The sequence below is a fragment of the Lineus longissimus genome, chromosome 2 (genome assembly GCF_910592395.1).
Source record: "Lineus longissimus chromosome 2, tnLinLong1.2, whole genome shotgun sequence".
NCBI lineage: Eukaryota > Metazoa > Nemertea > Pilidiophora > Heteronemertea > Lineidae > Lineus > Lineus longissimus.
The window spans coordinates 21,124,933-21,144,884 of NC_088309.1; the positions used below are offsets into that span (position 1 = coordinate 21,124,933).

The window sequence follows — 19,952 nt, forward strand, 5'->3', positions numbered from 1 at the left end:
TGATTTTAGCAATTTTTATTTCATCATATAAAAACTCAACAAGTTTGAGGCTCACTAGGAGATAAATCAATGAGGGTCTCTTGGCTGAGATTAAAGGCCTTGATCCCATGTACCTGAGTATCTATTTCATAGTAAGTAAAACATCCCCCACAGGTGGAAAGAAGCCAAAAGTGGACTCCACACTTCTGGCCAATGATGTTGATAATGATGATGATTAATAGTGTTTCTACTTCATTTGAATAAATGCATTATCATTCTACAGTACATGATATGAATGTAGGTGGTAAATTCGAAAAATGCATTCAAACTACTGGCAAGTGGAAAAGTGGATCTCAAATGAATAAATGCAGGTTAATACTGTCGGGAGAATTTAAAAGAGTTCCATCTGAAGTCTTAAAATAGTGATAATCAGTTTTTTTATGCATCACCCTGACAGCTCCGTCATGTAACTAACTTCACATCTACTAAAACAAAGTCCGCATTGTCTCCAATTTTAGGAAGAACACTGAGGGCACCCGAAAGCATCATCTTTGTTCTTTATCCAGTTTATCTTTGTAAGCAATCAGGACGCAGTTCCTCGGTGAAAGCTTTGGATCGAATATCGGCACCAGCTGACTCTTAATGCCTGAAATGATGAGGTTAAGGTCAGTGCTAAGATAATTCATTGATGTCGGAGTACACCATACCTACCACACTTGTATGAGGAATACAAATTACAACTACCAAGTAATGATGAATCAATCACAACTAATATCCCTACTGTGCATATCGGTCACTACCAATCTTACCTCCTTGTTCCTGTCAAAAGTTACCCTTTGAGACCCTATGGGGTGATATATTCTGACTCAATGTGTGTGAACCAGTACTTGAAACCTCAGATCTAGCACTAGCCGCATGGACACATCAGAGAATGCAACTTGCTGGAAGCAACATCTATTACTCTAAAGTAATCAAATGGGTTTCTGTTAGTAGTGAGTAGAGTATTGACCATTGGAGCTTATGGCCATTTGACACAAAAATTGGAGCACCTCATAGTGTAGGATTCTGATTTCTAATAGCTTACAGCACCGCTCACCTTGTTCACTGAGGTAGATCATTCTGTCCAACAGAATCAAGCTCTCCACTACTGGGGCCAGCATCAGTCTCAGCACATACATGATCACCACATCCTTCCAGGAGGCTACCCTGCCAGCTGCCCTGTCCAACTGAGCCTGGGTCATGGTGTGTTCTAATCCTAGTTTCTCAAGTGCAAGAGAGGCATAGCTGAAATTGAGAAACAAGAGTCCTATAGTATATAAAAAGACTTGGAAAAGCTGCAATGTTATACAGATTACACATGGTATGTATACAGGTTTGTCCTTACTGAAGTGGTTTTCAATTTAGATTGGGAAAATATATGATAATCTCAGCCATTTATTGATTCACACACGTTCTACCTCTGGGCAAACCGTTGATATACATGTTAGACCTTTGTGTTGTTGTTATTAAAAAACTTACCTCTCAAAGGTCATCTGCTGAGCTTTTTTAATAGTGAGTTTGATAGCAGCGTGGTTGATGGTGGGATCGATATCAAGGATGATCTCCTGAAGGGCCGCCCGATAGCTATGAAGGATCAACTCTGGGGGGTTATCTGTGAGAAAAACAAAACTCTTAAAACCGGTGCTGTGTCTGAACAAGAGAACTCAGTTATTTAATGATATCGGGCATCATTCATTGAAATCAAGGTTTCATGCAGATCTTTAGCCTGAAATGGTTAACAGTGTGTTAATCTACCTTTGAAGTATCAAACTTTTCAGTGAGTAGAATCTGAAAGAGCAGACCGTGACAAGTCTGGACCACAGACATTTTCGACAACAAAACATACCTTTGAGTCTCTGGTGATAAGCATCCATAAAGTGACATGCCATTTCACGAGCTGTGTAGGTAAGATTGTGATATGGCAAGGATCGCACAAATCCACTCATAGGATAACCGACGCTGGCCCCAGGAGCTCCAGGAACAGATTCATCATCTGACAGCTTCATGTAGCAGCAGCCAACAGTTGCTAGTCCAGTCAGTTGAGGAGAGCGGCTGAACACCCTCAACATCATTGGAATGAGATCACCACATGCATGTAGTCCTGTCAGAATGAGTGCAGGGTCCGTCTTATCAGCACAATTTACTGCTTTTTTTGAAATGTTGCTTTTTATTTGACTAGGATGACTCTCCATTGAATCTACTCCATTGGCAACAAGTGCTTTAATCTCAAATATTTTAGTATCATCAGAATCTACTGTCATATTGTTTGATTTCACTACATCAACAGGAGATACAAAACTCCTTGGAATAGTATCGTCTCCTATCTTCCTCCTTTTAACACAACAAACATCACAACAAATTTTATCACTGCAAGCAGACGCATTCAAATGTTGTTTGTCTTGAGTGTTGTTCACAGCACCAAGTCTTCCATTCAGAGTATCATCTCTCACAGTGTTTCCACAAAAAAAGTTATCACAAGTTAGTAAAGGACGAGTCTTTTTAATCAGACAGTGATGTTTAGAATAACCTGACTCATCACCTTTTTCATCATTGTTATTTTGATTATGGCTTTTAATATTCAGTTCATTTGATCTTTCAATGACATTCAGAAATTCCTCTGGACTGATGTCTGGTTCGATCCATGTTGCAATATGATTCGGCTCCAACAGTTTTCCTGCGTTTGGATAGACAGTGTGCAGCTGCTTCATTCTCTGTTTTGACTTCTCTATATCCTTGATAACCTCCCTAAAAATAAAGCAACACAATAAGCTAAAATGCTTTTTCAGAGTAAAGTTGCTCATGTTTCTCACTTTGATTGTTTTTTGTTTTTTCAAAGAAACGTATTGCTAAAGGATTCAGAGTAATATTTATTCATTTTTAACTGTTGATGTTACCAGCAAACAATTTATGAAGACAACATCAAGACATCATGTACCTGTCAAACTTCTGTGCCTTTGGAATGTGGCACCCTGCCGCTTCAACTGTGGTAACTTTTAACCCATAACCAAAAGAAAGCACCCGCGATAAATGACCTTGTCCAGCTCCGATATCAACTACATGATCACAGTCCTGTTTTCGGCTTAGACAGTTCACCACCTAAGTAGAGAACAAAATTGTAGGATTGCAAAAGATACGATACTGATAGAATCAAGAATACCAAGACCAGAAGGGTTTTTCCTCAAAGAATTCACCAGCTACATATTATATAAAGAAGCAGGAATTTAAAGCAAAGCCAAGGGCACTTCCGAAAAAATAGCCACTGTTTTTTTTCCAAGCAAGAGTTTTATGACAGCTTAGGAATTAGGAAGGAGTTAAAAAAACGGAATGAGAATTAGCAGGAAAGCATGGTAAGGCATTTATTCAATGCTTTACCCCTTGGACCTTTCCAATCAACACCTTTCAAAACTGAATTTTGTGTGATGGGGAATGATTTGAGTGATGTGGAGTTTTCTACTGTTATCTGCTCTATGAATACCTCTCCAAGTTTCTTGATTTCATGTTGCTTCTTGGGTTTGACATGGCGTCTGTAGCAATGATCCAAAGACATAAGCTGCCCATTTTTGATACTCGTGCTCTCTGGGTCATCACTTCTTGAATAACTCCCTAATTCAGAGGAAAGTTCTTCTGTATTTGGTCCGACAACTACATCGGTTGCATCCACTGGTTTCCTTGGCAGTGATAAAGCTTGTGTGGCCGACTTGAATGCTAGTAACGAGAGAGGCCAAACTTGACTGAAAAAGGATGTGATATAAACAATAGGCAGTGTTCGGGCTTCCAAATGACAAACTTTTTCCTCTTCTATTTCAAAATGTGGACAGTTCAAGGCTTCAAAGGCAGTATAGCTGATCATGGTCAAATATAGGATGCAGCCTGCCAGAATTCCTTAAATCATCAGGGTGACTAGGTTGAACCTTATTCAGGCATCTCTGTAAACATATTCATTTTGCTGATTGTCCTCCAGTCAATGGGCAAGTAAAAAAGGGAAATATTGAGGTGTATTCTGGAGACAGTGAATGGAGAATATGAATACCTCTGAGCAATGACCTGTCCATTTCCGGCCTCAAGTTGGCTGGCTAAAGCCGGTGGCTCCAAACTTCTCAGGGTCTTCATCCATGGCTTTGGAAACTCTTCAATGTAATCTTTCACGAAAGCTTCCTGCAAAGCACGGGACGGATTTGTCATTAGAGATATAGAAATCATCTCTTTACAGATTTCATGAACACCGCTTGCGGTGGAGTCATCGGATTGGCCAAACTTTGCCAAGATCTGGGTCAGCCTGTTTTAATTTCGATGCCACAGCTAACGTGATGTCATTGTCAGAAGCATCAAATGCTGACCCACATGTGTAACGGGGCTGTTTCTCCATCATTGCATCAAAGGCAGACCTCCATCTTGAAGTGCACATGAAGACAGTATACTACAATGTATAAATCCCCGTTTTTTCTGGGACTTCCTGTACATGTTGTGTACAGACCATAGTACTACATGCTGAAATTCGTACGCTGTTTTTTGTCTTTTGAAGTAATTTAAAGATATTTACCGATACATAAGCATCTATCAGCCATCTGTAATGATTTATCAATTTAAGCATGGAATCTGCACAATCAAGAACGTCACTTTCTATCATGTTTTTGGTGTTGAATTTTTTCAGAAAATTTTGGAAAATCCATACAATTTATATCTCTGTAGGTAACATATAATTGCTTTCTTTGAATAAAATATCATAAATACACCTTCAAGTAACTTTGAATTACTAAAATACCATAAGTATTTAACTGATTATAATATTATAAGAATTTTTATATAAGATAACTCTAATAATAAGAAATTATTCAAATTACAAAAAAGACAATATTGTTACTACATTTCTATAATACTTCAAATCCTGTCACCTAACGTCAAATTATGGAACCAACCACCAGCTGGATATTTGCCCGACTTTTTCTCCAAAGAGCCTGAATATTGAGCTCGTGAATGGATAGTATGGACGATAGTGGGTTCGATAGTGACCCTAAAACGTCCAAAAATGGATCTGTAGAATTTAAGGTGACAGCTAATGTTAGAATTCGAATGTGAAGCAACAACCTGTTGCTTCCACAAATCTGAAATCCACTAGGCCCTATATAACAGTAACACCTTCCTTAATTTCGCCATGCCCCTTTCCCTACCCTCCCTTCTAAACCGTGTTACATGTACGCGTGTATGTCATTCTGAGGATTGATTGCCATTGACCAGCCCTGTTTGGCATTGTTTGGTCAACCTTAAGTCAACAAGAGCTCCAGATACAGAGGGGATGATTCATCCAACCATCCTCAAATACGGCCGTTCACTAAATACTAGGCCTAATCACTATTCTTTCTACCCACATTACCACAGGCAATTTTTGACATTTGTCGTTTTCTTTCAGTCTGAAGTTACTGTCAAAAATGGGAAATCAACTGGAGTAAATGCCCTGAGAAATATCAGACGGAGTTCCGAACTTCAAAAGAAATTAGGTGAGGATACATTTTAATGGGTTAAGGTCGATGAATTTGTTACAACAATGATTGAATCCAAGGATTGTGAATGAATTGGTAATAATCTAGATGACCAAGTAGTACCATATGATAGCAGATAGCTGCCATTTACTTTATTAGGTCAACCCTAAGGCCTTTTCATAGCCTTTCTATGTCTTGTCCTAATTTATGTAATTTCTATTCTAATGGATTTTTCATTTTCAGAACGCCAAAGAGAAGCTGCCAGAAAAGCTGCCATAGTAGATCAACAACCGAAAAAATCACCTGCTTTATTATCAAGGAGTAGGTGAGTGAGTCCAGTTATTTTGAAGTTTTCGAAGAAACTGAAAGTGTCTCTGCTAGTCTCGCATACCCTGAGTGCATTCCAACCTAAAATGATAGTCTCCCTTATAGAAATGGCACCTGTTCATTTGAGTAAATCCACACCCTTTTTGCACAGGGTGACTCAAGTCCAGCACTGATGAAATAGACCAACTGTTCGCCTTTAACTGCAATTGTGAGAGGGAGGCATTGGTGCCTTTTACAAACATGTGGCAAACGGATCAATAAAAAAAACCTAATGCAATTTGTTATCTGACAGTTTGTGACAACAGGTCTTTCAGCTTTGCACCACAATCTTGACAATAATAGTAATATAGGACAAGAAAAACACACCGTAAACTTTGAATAAAGTACATCAAGCATACAGGTACCGATTTAGAAATACTAGGTAAAATGATGCTCAAGTCAAAAACAACCAGGTGTTAAAAATGACGCTACATATTTGTTCTAATTCAAAGATGTGTACCGGGTATGTCATATTCTCCTGTATTATGGTTCACTTCTTAAAAAAGTGCTTTCCAACTGCAGATTAATTTGCCCCTTTATCACTCCAAAGAGTGAAGCCTAAAACTTAATTTTCCCCTTTAACATTGTTGTATTTTACTTTTACTTTTTGTTTGATTTTGATCCTGCAATCAGTTATTTCTAATTTACAAGTAGCCTTTTACTTACTGCTTCCATTGTCATTGGTACATTTTTATTCATTTGCTGGCCGCTGATGTTTTATTCTTTGCCCCAGTGACAGTGCAGAGGGAGAGACCACACTATACGAGTATGTATAATTATGATACATTGTAATATTAGTTTCTGTTATGATATAACACAATGGCACAGAGTTTCTCCCTTTTCTGTTTTGAAAGGAAATTCAAGAAAACCAAAAATCTTGTCTTGGTCTTCTGTAGCCAAAATATGACCCATCTCACCAAATCGGGTAGTAAGTCGGCCATCTCTGTATGCCCCAAATGCAACTTGCCCATTTTGGTGCGGTGGGTTACAAATGGTGATCTTTCTGAAACAACAAGATTCTAGATATCCTACCAACAGCTCAGTTGATTCACACAAAAATTGTATTTTTGATTCACACAAAAATTGTATTAACTGTCACTGTCAGCTTCAATTTAGCCTAGGTTTTGTAAATATGTTTATATTCTTTTAATATTACTTGATATTGTATATATTTTTTGAAGCTCTCTTCCGCAGTTAACACTAAACAGCACAACTGTAGCTGTAGCTTGGGTAGTTGCTTTGTTAATGCAGAATTCTACAGCTATAAAAGTACAATACAAAATGACAATACATAGGCTAGAGACAATGCTATGCCTTGATAAAATCGAGATTTTGAAGCTATGGTATGTGTTTTTTTAAAGTTTCGACTTTAGTTGATTGTTCTTCACCCATATTGCCCAAGCATCCAGTTGGCTTCATGTAGCTTTCACTGTTAACCAACAGAAAAATGCACAATGCAGTGTCACCGCAGACTATTTCAGCACATTCTATTCTTCACATTATTGGGTTAAAACAGATGCAATGATGCCCACAAAGTCGACACAGTGTTTAATTTATGTTCAGAATAGCTGGGTTTGGTCCAAGAAGTCAATAGTCATGATTATGATACAGAACAATATACTAAAGCCTTATCTCATGTAAAATAACGCCCACACACACATGATTTTCCACATCTATATCATAATACTATAAGGCGGCTCGCTAAAGTGCCATTTGGGGGTCGTGTTTCGTCTCGAAATTTTGCACGTTTGCAGGTGATATGTTATCCTGATGCAACGTCATGTTTATTTTCGGAAATTTACTTCAGCGGAGCAGTAATGAGGGATTTTTAATCGGACACGGTCAATTCTCCTTATCACTCACGGAAGCCAAGCCATTGCTGTTCAGTTATGCAGGGGATTAATGAATCACCTGCACTCCCTGTGGGGTGACTAACACTACCTATTGAACGGCTGGCTGTAGGGGGATGATTGGAACAGCCTGTACACGTGTTGACCTGCTGAACCAAGGTTAATGTTATTTTCAATCCACGATTGTAGGTCACCTGATCTTCGAGATTTCGCGGGAAAGAAATTGTAAACAAACGCATGTGTGCAGTTCAAATGTAAACAAAAATGTATTTTGATATTTTTGGTTGCTGGACTTGGGTTTTCCCGCAGTAAGGAGCTGGGGTCAAATTGATGGTCTATCGTATATTGGTACTGTATTAGCCAGAGCTAGCCCTTGATTATGAAGGGATTTTCAAATTAAGGTTACAATGGTATGTTTATGTGCTCACCACAGCTTTCAAAACTTGATGTATCTGAAGAGGCACTCTGAACTTGGCATGGCCTTATCAAGGACCTGCTCACGGTGCTGAACTTCTAGCTTGCCTGTCGACTAAGTGCCTTGCCCGAGATCATGCTACATGTAGGAGGAGCACGCATTTTAAAGTTTTAGTAGTGATAGTGCAATTGGTCCGAGCCATTTGGAGGCCGACATGTGAAGGCCTATCTGGGTTCTCCTTCATCTCCGTATAAAAAGGGGCATATTGCTGACTAAGGAACGAGGTATATTCACATTGCCTCATCATCTCATTCGGACCAATTGATTTACTTTTATATGCACGCATACAGCACGCCACAGGGTCCGAGTCTGTGGACAAATGGTTGGTTTAATTTGTCTCTTCGATATTGCTCCTTTGATATTGCATTATATTTTCATTGCAATTCAATCTATTCAAGGTATAGCCCATTTGAACCTGCCTGCGCCACGGGTACAATGCTAGTTGTTAATAAAGTGCTAAGATCATGTGCATACATCATGACATACATGTGCATACATAATTTAACATGTCATACATTTCATATGAATGAAGTCAATTTCCTGCTTGTTGACCTGTTGTCAGGGAAGCAAGATGGCTCTGCTACATATTTCTAGTGTCAAGATTGTTATTGACTCTTTTCTTTTAATGATGCTTTTGTTATTTTTACAAGAATTATTGTCCGAGCCCATGAGTATCTCATGTGTGCTTGTTTAGCGTTTTTCTGTGTTGTTTCTTGTGAGTATTTGTTGTGTTCCACTATGGTTGGGCACCAAAGTTTGGGCAACTCTTTGATTTTGGCAGTGCATGAGTATAAGATTAAGAATAATTGTTTTGTTTACAATTTCAGGTTTATTTTGCTCCCCACTTTGTAAGCTGAAAATACTCCTTAGGTTAAAATCAATTCTGTTTTGGGCCTTTTTCGATGAAAGAGGAGAGGATATGAGAGAGATTTTGAAGTTACAGATGTACCCCTGGCCCCCTCTGTGGCAATCTTTGTAATTGCCCTTGCGATGTTTGTTAGAGTAGATTTCTTTCCAGCCACCCTTTCCTACTCATCACTTGTACTCTTCGTTAACAAATGACATCCTGTTTCAGATTAATCGTGCCTCATCCTTCAAAGAATCCTGGTGATATGAGACTCAATCCGGGGGAGCATGAACCGCTAGTGGCAATCATGTCAGACGACAGGTGAGAAGTGCACCAAGAGTGGTAATTTGAATAACCTCTGCGTTGGCCTACTTTGGCCAGTCCAAGTGACTCGATATCTAAACGTGTACCATAAGTCATCAATATGCTGTAAACCATCAACAGTTGGATTTCCGAAGAATTATCGTGAATACATTTTGTTTGAAGAAAAAAATTTAAACTTTGGGTTTTTCCACCATGTGACATACTAACTTCTATACCATCTAACTTCTTGTTTCCAGTGACGATGATTTTGATGAACCAATATTCAAACAGTTTTCAAACGAAGAGATTACGCAGCAGCTGATAAAAGATGGTTATAACCTGGACTTAGAACCGGACGATGAGGATTTAGACCTTATACCACCGAAGGCTATGAGCCAGGCCTGTGTATGCTGTCAGTTGGATCGGACGAGATGTGTTATACAATAACAAGGACTTGTTGGTGTTGTTTGTGATAATGAGACAATTGCGGCACAGGGATAAAACATTTTCAACAATTTTGATGTAAATTTAGGAGGGACTATAGGCAGGAGCTTTATAGGGGTCAAGGGGTGATCGTTAATGGCTGACTAAGTTGCATATGGCCGTTTTCAGTTGTGGTTTGTGTACCTGATCACCAACAAGGCACTGTTCATAATGCAAAAAGGCATGAAACCCTAGATGCGAAATTGTTGAAAATATTTTAGATCTTTATCAGATTGGCTGAGGGCTGGACATCCTAGTGCAATGTAGGATAGGTGTTTTCAAAATGGTTCTTGCTGGTCAGGACATAGGACGATGCAGACAAAGATATTAAGACTACTGTTTATTGACTTCTGTATGAGTCTGAGAGGATGTGGAATCTTACTCTGTTTCATCATTTTAGTTATTGTGGATAATGTGTTTTAGGCTTGCATTTGTTCATCATGTACCGGTACTTAGATCAGGTAGATTCAAGTGCATATTTGGGGAATAGCTGTAAAGGATAATGGAAGTGTTGGTCAAGGGATGATCAGTTCCTTACCTGATTGGACAAATATATTGAGTCCACGTGTAAGAAAGTTCCTGTTGCAACAGTAAACATTTTAATGATATGTGTGGGTTTCACAGTAGAAGTTGATATCATTCTGTTAGTATTTCTCTCACCCAATTCCCCTTGGAATGAGCTGTCAGTTTGCCTGAAGCTTTGGGAAAGCACCAAGGTTTTGGCCTACATTCTAGCTCCATCTTTGCGGTGTTTGGATAGATAACAAACCTCCAATTCGGTATCAATTCCTTAATACATAAGGTTTAAAGATCTGAATGATACTATTGAATTATTTTATAAGTTTGAGTTTTGAGAATAAAGTATACATTGCAAATGATGTATTCTTTTGATTTGGTGGATATGTTTGGTTTCGGAACATGTGTCTTGAGTGTGTAAAAAGGGTGTTGTATTTATTTTTTTCGGCAAATATATTGGTTGGTATTTGAATTGCCAAAAGTAGAGATACTGTGATGTTATCTCTGCCATTGAGAAAGCATTAAAAACTGATTACTGATTATGTTCATAATCGTATACTTTGACAAAGATGGTGCTTTTTTTAGCTTCAGTTAATGTTATGTACTGTAGCTGCATAAATTTATGTCATAATAAATTGGATGAATGAGAGACTTATGACCCCTCTTCTTTAGATTGGGTGTATCCCCTGTATTTCATTGGCCTGCAAACAGTCCTTCCACCAGTGGAAATGATGACCCGCAAAGGGGGTGTGAGGTGTGACAATATTCGGGTTAACATTGTATGTCTTAGGTTTAGAGCATGATCAAAATTGGATATATGTTTTCGAATTGATGTGCATGTAGTGGAATAATAAGATCAGATTATATGCTGATTGTGGCACTCTTCACATTCTCTATTAAACTCTACATGTAGTTGTTTGGAAGTTCATTAAATCAACCAAAAAATGTGTGTATGGCATACCATTCCATTTTAGATCAGCACATTCCAGAAGAATTTTGCACTCGGTCTGGGGACAGAGGTGGGGAGGGGTTCTTGAAAACGAATAAAATTTGCTGACATTATGTGCTCCCTCTTTTGTCCGCTACCTTTATAATACCTTGAAGAATGCATGTTACATATTAAAGGGGGAGTATAGACAGGAGTAAGGGGTCAACCTTGGCATCTTCATGTGAATAATATATACACAGGATGAGTATGAGCAAAGGAAGATTTGCTATTTTATCAATGTTTGTATAGCATTGCAAAGTGCTTTGGCGACCTAGTTCACTGATTAAGAATAATACAAGTAAAATTTTAGTTGGGCACCGTTTGGTATTGCCTTTGTAAATGTTATTCTTTGCAAATGATGTGACTGTCAAAAAATCCATTAACTCTTTCAGGTATGAATATATTCCAAATTGAAGTCAGAGTGGCATTTGTTCAGAGAATAGCTCCCTATCTCAGTATATTTTTGCGAACCTTTGACTATTTGATGAACTAGATGAAACAGATGAAATATACCAGCAGATTTCAATCAGAGCTTGAGGAATATGACAATAAAAACCTGTACATAATGTATGTGTAAAATGTATAAATGAATTATCATAAGATGATATATTAGATAAGATGTTATATATATGGTCAGTGTATCAGAAATGTGATTGCACATTTTTGGAGGACAAATAAACTACTTTTGAAGAAAACATTTCTTGTTATATTATTGCTGGAGTCAATATTAGTATTTGTTTACCGTAGTTGAAAAACTGAGGAGCGATACTCCGTAAAATGATACTCCCACTTTTCCAGTACACGGTGGGCCAATATGCAGAGCGTTTCAACTGCTGGACTGGTCATCATTTATGACTGTAAACTAGTCCCTCAGTGATACCTTTTGGTATAAAAGGTATTATATGTACACCTGGTATCATCATGGTTGAATAGGACGGATATGGCGTCCAGGCCATTCTGAACCATCAGAGGTACTCCGTCCGTATCCTCCCCTCATTGGTCTAACAGAGTCAGGTCAGCGGAGTGGATCCAAAACTTGTGGGTCAAGATGCATCCAGGCCTACCTGGGGTACTGTGTCTTTCTGCAGGCTTCTGCTAAGATGAAGACTGAATGAATATGGAGACTATGATATGATAGTCAAGCTAGCATGGGGATCTCTATGTGGTCTGAACATTGGATTTAAACCCGTTTGAATGGTAAGGGAGGCAGCCAAGTTGCCAGTAAATGTCCTACCTGACCTACACAGACACTGCTGGGAGATGGGGGAGATTGCTGGAACCACATCACATAGAGGACCTAGCCCAGAATATGGTTAGCTAGAGAAAGCTTGTGACTGTTGGACTACTGGGGCAGTCCATTGCGTCATCCTAATTGAATCTCCTATATTGAGGTGAGGGACGAAGCTGGATGCTCTAGCCAATGAGAGGAATCTTTCTCAGTGGAGAGGGACATGACTGACAACGAAATCTCTCCATTATTGGTAGATTTAGAGGGTGGCAAAGGAGGCGTGCCCCCCTACCTTTCTTCAGAGAGCAACGTTAGAGCTCCTCTCCCAACAAAGCAATGACTACTTCCAATTCTAGCCTTTCAGATGCTTGGAAAATGCGTGTACCATGTATATTTGGCACCTAAATTCCATCGTGTCATCTCCAAGATTGCAACCTGGTAGGGGCTGGACCCCCTTTTCCAAAATTTCTAGATCTGCCACTCCCTTTATTCATTGGATCTGTGTATGCATGCATGATCATAATACACAAATCAAAATTGTTCCTCAGGTTCTTCGTGCTAGAGAAGCCTACGAGAGCATTCATGAATCAGAGAGAATAGTGGTCATGAAAGATGCATCTCATCGAGTTAAATATTGAACTATAACCACATCCACAGCGACTGCCTTTTATACACTCAGTGGTCAAGGGATCTTGTCAGATGGAGCTGCCATATTGTACTTCTCAACAGCAGTTTGAAAGATACTGGATGCTGGATGCTGGATGAACCACTGTGCACTTAACTGTGGCAATGGCACGCATGTGCACAACTTTCCCTTCCCTGGACAAATTCCTGATCCTGACAGCCTTAGATTGATAGAAACTGTAGTGACACGCAATGTTGTCCAAGAGGAAACACCGTAATGATGAAAAACGAACCACTACAATGATGGTATATTGACAACAGCTCTTTATTCTAATCAGACCTATAAAAGAATAACAAATATTTTGCAGATGTTTCATGAAAAATCAATCTAAAGTGCGGGACTTTTGGACTGCCTTTAGTGTAGGTGTTAATTTTTATTGACCTTTCATTCCCAAGAAAACCTCCGATTCCACCAGTTGGTTGCTTTACAGACCACCTGGCTTTCTGTCGTAACAACAGAACATCCCAACTGCATTTGTACTGTTGTCACACACCTAGACCCATTAATTTACCGTACATGTATAATACTGGTATTGGTTACACTTTGGCTTTCCTTATAAAATTAACATACATTGTACATGTACAAAATTTTGCAAAAACAAAACAACCGAGATGGTGCAAAAAGATTGTTGTCAACAAAAGACAGAACAGTACACTCATTTACCACCAACAGCACACATATTTCATTCTAGATTTTTAGGACCCTCCTGGTACAATTGGAAACAAACCTCCAAGTGTAGGTCACACCCTTATATCAGGGACCACTAATGTCCCTACGAATACAGCACACTATCAACATAAATGTAGTAAATGTCCTTAATGTAGCACAACCATGGATTTTTGGGGCCCTCCTGGTAAAAACAAAAGGAACCACCCACGTGTAGTCTAGGTCACAACCTCATATCAGGTCCATCATCACATCTGTAGAGTATTTTGACTGAAGTGTCTCCACTTTCTCTAAAATATCACAATAATCGTCTGTTTCAAGGCTCCCCTCAGTAAAATTATGAAATTTCTTGATGTCTAATCGTTTGGCTTGTTCGCATAATGTCCCGAGCATTTTCCCGATGGCTGGGTTGCTTTGTACGGATGTCATTGCAGCTACACTAGCAACACCTGAAACATGCAAGAAGAAGAGATTTTAAAAATCGAGTGGACTAGAGTTTCTAGACCCCACCTAGCAAATGCTGTCCTATAGAGCTGTTCTGATTACTACACTAGCAACACCTGAAACATGCAAGAAGAAGAGATTTTAAAAATCGAGTGTACAAGAGTTTCTAGACCCCAACTAGCAAATGCTGTCCTATAGAGCTGTTCTGATTACAGAGGTCAAATTGAGGTGTCCGCTATGAGAGGTTCCACTGTATTGACTTCATTTGTTATTCTTGCTATAAGCGCTGACCTGTTGATATCTACCCACCTAACGTCTCTGGCCTATCTTCTGGAGCTATCACACCTGTACTTGTGATTTTTCGACTGAATATGTGAGGAAAAGGATCAACTGTTTTGATTGGTGAGTTCACTACACAGAGACCACTGAAATAAGAATAGAATTTATGTCATACAAAGTGCAATAATTGTATTGATATTCTAGTTTGAATGGCGATTTAATATTGTTTTGCATCAGTCAAAAACTCACTCACAACAAACATTGTACATGTAGGTTTTAATAGTCACCTTATAATGTACATGCCTTATGCCAACTGATCACAGTTTGTGACCTTGAGCAAATCCATTAATTTTGATTGCTCTGTCTTTTCTATGAGATGTGGAGCTAAGAGTCAAAGGTTCCTAGTGCCGATGTCTTGGTAAGCATCCAAGTGATAAACATGAGTAACTTGTCGAACTCCCATAAAGATGAAGAGAATGTCGGTGGGAACTTTTGCATACAAACAATTCACAAAGGGCAAAGGCAAGCAGATGAAGACGAATTTAAGGATAGCTAGTGTCCCTATACTTACTTGAGTGTCTTAGGATAAGATTCTGCTAGATACAACCGTAGTATTTCAGTGGCAGTGTTGCAGTTACCTAGCATTCGGGGAAGATTAGCATACTGTTTTCTGCAGAAAAGATTGGATACCAAGTCAGGGATGATACAGCCTAATGATGAAAAATATTAGGATATTTGACATCATTCCAAAAACACACTTAATTTTTTATCAAATGACTCGGCTGCATAGATACAACATTTGGTAAGTAAATTTGAATAAACCTTGACATTTATTACCAGATTTACATACCGTCTAACTAAACCATCAGGTATTCCTCTCAGTACGACTTGCTGGGCAAAGGTGAGGTCAGGTTGTAAATCAGGAGATTCGCCAAGAGGTGTAAGTGATGTCCATGGGATCCTCTCCTCTAATGCCAGCAGGGCATCTAAAAAGGTATTCTCTACTGACAGGGGGTAGGGAAACGAACTCATCAAGGAGGCCACCTGAAACATGGAAGGGAGACTATTTTAAATGTAAAAAAGTTAGTGTTAGGTTGAAGGAACTGTATTAAACTGGAGGTATTAGTTGTCTCACCAAACACTGCAAGGGTGAAGGTTAAATGTAGGCCAAAACTTAGGCACCTCACCGTGGTTATGGGTCAATTACCTTTCTCCCAGCATTTCCGATGTTGTCAACAACATCGCACAAACTATGCGAGTTAGCCTCCAGTCTGAACGGCAGCATCATTGTGTCTATAGCAGCACCGAGAATAGCACTTGTGTGATATGAGAGATTTTTCTGGAAGAAAAATTGCATATTTCCTAAAACTACAAATTAATACATAATGAGCATATGCTATACTGTTCCAGAGACATACTCATGGTCAACCAAAAATATGCTGTGTCCTTTTGAGACAATAAGTCCTGCACTGCCTATTGTCTATTGCATGTAAGACAATGTATTGTTCCTACCTTGTAAGTAACATTTGGCAGCTTAACAGGTGATCCGACTGACCTCCAGAGATTCATGGCACATGACGAAGGTACGAATAATGAGCTGTGTTCAGCAAGCATAGAGTAGGACAGCAGCGAGTTCAACACACGGTAAGAATCAAATTGTGGTGTCTGAAAGAAAGACCCATGTAATTCAAACTCCAACATCTGAGGAGATTATGAAAGAGTCAACAGCCCCTTGAAAGATCTAATACATTTACTAATATATAAACGCTGTGAGTAATATGTCTTCTAACTTCATTATCACAAAGTAATACACGTAAGCTCATGAACATTAAAATAAAGCTTAAATTAAGAAGGTTTTGTATACAGTGGAACCTCCCTAAGCAGACACCTCGGTGAGCAAGACACCCTCTCTTTTAGGGACATCAATTTTGGTCCAAAATATATTTGTAGGTCGTTTTTATACAATTTGACCTCTGTTATCAAAAGAATGAGAAATAGCTGTGAATCAACGACTCACCATTTTTTCAAAGTGTGCTGGGGACACACCAAAAGTTAAAATACTTTTGTTGTCAAAATCGTCCGATAAACGTTCGATAAGTTTTGATCCTAAACCACTAAAGCCATCATTTGTGTCGACCATGACATTGAAACCCTGCAATTGCAAGAAAAAATTGGAAATTAATTACACAAATTTATCTATGAAAATACAGACTCCAACTTCAGCCAGGGAGGAGTGCAAAGCAAGGCAAGTGTTCCTCATTTGGAGTTGAGGTGTTATATTTTGCTTGCATTGATACTTAAAAACAATCAAAGTCAAGGTCACAAATGATACGTCATTGTAGGATGTCAAACCTCTGATGGACTATGACACCTTACCTGAAGCCTATCACATTCCTCAGTGAAGAAATGTATCTGGTCCTCCAGTTCATTATCCACCTTCCTATCAAGCAGCAGATCATAGCCATGGGTGAACACTTCAAACGGATTTAAATCACTGGAAAAATTAAAACATGATCGCACATTCATAAGAAAGAAAAGTTATCTGATCGGAACTTATGATTTGCCATATGATAGAAGAAATCAAATCCCAAATGCCCAGTTTCTTTAACCTGGCTGCAATACGAGGTAATTTAACATGCCCTGGCTTAGCTACGAAGTTGACCTTTAGATCCATTCTTGCATACAGACCACTGTAATGGGTAGACCAATTGAGCAAAGTTACTATCATAGTAGAGCTGTGACTTGAAATCTTATCAATGTTATCAATCAATCAAAGCTGATCTGATGCTATGATAAAATAGGTGGATTTAATACCTCTCATGTTGATACTCCTCAACAATGCATAGCGATTTTGGATGAAAATGAACTTTGAGATAATCTGACCATACTGATACGCTCTCGTCTAAATCATACAATTTCCGACCAAAGACTTCTTCATCAGGACTCGAATCCATCTGAGAGCTACTGGTATCTGAAACAAAACTCAAGATGAGACCAGTGAACGAGCAAATCTTCACTGACAGGTTCTCCGATGATATGGTGATGGTGCATCAAGCAGTACATGTACAAGACCACAGTTTCCTAACCCTAAGGCAAGTACACAGTGTCGTAACAGCTCAAAGGACATGGCGTCTAAATCTCCCTAACATCCTTGCTTCCAATGGATAGCCCCATACCTGTTTCAATCTCTTTTTCCTCATCAATCTCATCACATCCAGCTGCCTTCGCTTCAGCATAACGAGCCTGGAAAGTAGGTAGAAACTTGTAACTAATGTACCTTCTTTGAATTGACAGACAGGGTAGATACATGCACATGTAATTCAAATTTTAATTGGAAGTTTCTACTTCATAATTGATGGTTTTCACTAAAAGATAGCAAGTGCAACATTAAAGAATATTTTCATGAGACAACACCCTGACCATGGTTTGCTAGAAGAATTGTGCATGCAGCCATCAATTTAGACTCTACCTCTTCCTTGTCTAGATCTTCTAAAAACTTGTTCTTCCTTCCAGTTTCGGTCTTGTGAAGCGTGACATCACCTTGCCTGGAACCATGAAGAACATAGGGTTAAATGTCTTGCTCAAGGACACAAAAACAAAACAGCTGTGATCCTACCAAGAGCCCAACCCACGACCTCCCGATTATGATCCTGGAGCTCTTACCACTGTGCCACTGATCACCCAAATAAGATACTAACTTATGCAACCTAATCTGTCACTCACCATTTCACATCATCCTCAACATTAATTTCATATAACGTTCCCTCTTTTCTCAGTGTATTCAGACTACCTGAAAGGTTTCAAGAACAAATATGTTGAAATTATGATGCAGAATGTATTGAGAGTAGAACCTTCCTATTTGAAGGATACCCTCAGGACTGAAAAATGCTGTTCTTTAATAGAGAGGTGTCCTGATTACATTGGTCAAATTGAATAAAAACAACCTATTTTGGTCCAAAATCACTGTTGCTAACGAGGTAGTCCTGCTAAGAGGTGTCCGCTAAGTGAGGTTCCACAGTACACACCAAATCAGACATTTCAAATATCATAGATAGAAGACCTCACGTCTTGTCAGGTGAGAGACACAACACAGTTATATCATTCTTCATCATTCAGAACATTGCACTGCCTTTATTTTACCGGTAATTCATGCTTATTCACACATACCTTTAAGATCAATTGCAATAAGTCTAGGCGTAAACGTGACATCCCCCTGAAAAGAGAGATCACGTGTTTATTAGAACATAGAGCATTACTTAAAAAATATAGAATGTTCATTTCAAAAGTATGTTGATCAATCTTTTTGCAATATTTTAGTAACAACACAATCTAAAAGTATGATTTCATGTGGTGTCCAGTTCGCCGGCTAAAGATGGAGTAACTGGGCCAAAAAACCAATCGATGCCCGACTGTAGTCAGTGGCAAGTAAAAATGCTCATCCCGCCTTGGAGGAGCAATATTCCTGGAGGCTGGAGAATAACATCTCAAAGTGCAGAGCTGAAGAAGACAGAATACAGAAAGGACACTGTCTGGCCCCGGTGGTAAACTTAATGCTGTCCATTTTGTGCTTGCAACCTTTTTACTCTATATTTTCAACAATATCTGATGAGTATAGGGCTAGGCCTTGGGGCTAGGCTGTTCATTCATACCAACCATAAGAGTTTGTCCCTCCCGAAACACCACATCATGATTGATTAATTTCTTGTCAGTTGCTTTGGGATCATAAATAAATGATGACTCCTGAAATAAAAAGAATTGGTTAAAATTAAAAAAAGTTGTAGTGTGTACCGGTGAAGTTAAAGCTGTTGCTTTAAAAATACATTATGGCTGCTTACATCGCACTATACATTGTGTGTGCTTCTGTCCCCATCCATTATGCTAATTCTGGATTTAGCAAGTTGTGTCCCTACAAGGATAGAGTGTACCATCAACCACCAGCCCCCTCCCTCGCCCGTTGCATTCAGCAGAGGCCTGAAACGTGTCCGAAATTAGAAACAGCTCCAGCGTACATTTTGCATTCCCTTTCGTATAGATTGGTTATCGGACAAAAAGAAAAGTACCTGAGTGTTCCACCAATGTGTTCCGATGTGGTTAGAGTAGTGTCCAATTTGAAGAGTCACTATTTCTCTTGTAGTTGACCCCATCGTTTCAATCTTACTGGAGAAGTCGACGATGGCGAGGCTTTTTCTTCAAAACTGACAGAATTTTCCAAAATCCACCATGTTGTTTTTCTCAACAAATAAGCTAAGAGAGAAGAGTTTTCATTCGTCAATCGGAAAAGGGTAAGCCAATCACGCCTCCTGTAAGAAAAAATGGTTAGCACGAAA

The 19,952-nt window shown here is 39.0% G+C and overlaps 3 protein-coding genes across 5 annotated transcripts; 1 reads left to right on the forward strand and 2 right to left on the reverse strand.

Annotated features, from left to right (window-relative positions):
* Positions 1-4,687, reverse strand: LOC135483761 (methyltransferase-like protein 25B). 2 transcript variants are annotated; one of them, XM_064764786.1, is made up of 8 exons: positions 4,559-4,687; positions 4,049-4,173; positions 3,494-3,749; positions 2,954-3,114; positions 1,865-2,763; positions 1,498-1,630; positions 1,076-1,263; positions 1-625 (listed from the first exon to the last, which is right to left on the reverse strand). In XM_064764786.1, exons 1-8 carry the CDS (start codon positions 4,643-4,645, stop codon positions 525-527), a joined length of 1,950 nt encoding a protein of 649 aa, XP_064620856.1. In that variant the 5' UTR covers positions 4,646-4,687; the 3' UTR covers positions 1-524. The 2 variants fall into 2 exon arrangements, with proteins under 2 accessions (XP_064620856.1, XP_064620857.1); XM_064764787.1 differs by having other exon boundaries at positions 3,494-3,723; positions 4,559-4,678.
* Positions 4,688-4,902: 215 nt separating this feature from the next.
* Positions 4,903-11,189, forward strand: LOC135482825 (protein FAM219A-like). 2 transcript variants are annotated; one of them, XM_064763239.1, is made up of 6 exons: positions 4,903-5,064; positions 5,426-5,513; positions 5,739-5,820; positions 6,595-6,627; positions 9,262-9,354; positions 9,594-11,189. In XM_064763239.1, the coding sequence occupies exons 1-6, from the start codon at positions 4,993-4,995 to the stop codon at positions 9,781-9,783; spliced, it is 558 nt and encodes a 185-aa protein (XP_064619309.1). In that variant the 5' UTR covers positions 4,903-4,992; the 3' UTR covers positions 9,784-11,189. The 2 variants fall into 2 exon arrangements, with proteins under 2 accessions (XP_064619309.1, XP_064619310.1); XM_064763240.1 differs by lacking the exon at positions 6,595-6,627.
* Positions 11,190-13,490: 2,301 nt separating this feature from the next.
* Positions 13,491-19,848, reverse strand: LOC135483762 (protein misato homolog 1-like). Its single transcript, XM_064764788.1, has 15 exons — positions 19,686-19,848; positions 19,279-19,365; positions 18,793-18,838; positions 18,349-18,415; positions 18,095-18,170; positions 17,802-17,868; positions 17,440-17,596; positions 17,002-17,119; positions 16,643-16,777; positions 16,138-16,290; positions 15,833-15,964; positions 15,476-15,669; positions 15,197-15,295; positions 14,656-14,771; positions 13,491-14,351 (listed from the first exon to the last, which is right to left on the reverse strand). Exons 1-15 carry the CDS (start codon positions 19,767-19,769, stop codon positions 14,134-14,136), a joined length of 1,749 nt encoding a protein of 582 aa, XP_064620858.1. The 5' UTR covers positions 19,770-19,848; the 3' UTR covers positions 13,491-14,133.
* Positions 19,849-19,952: the final 104 nt, after the last annotated feature.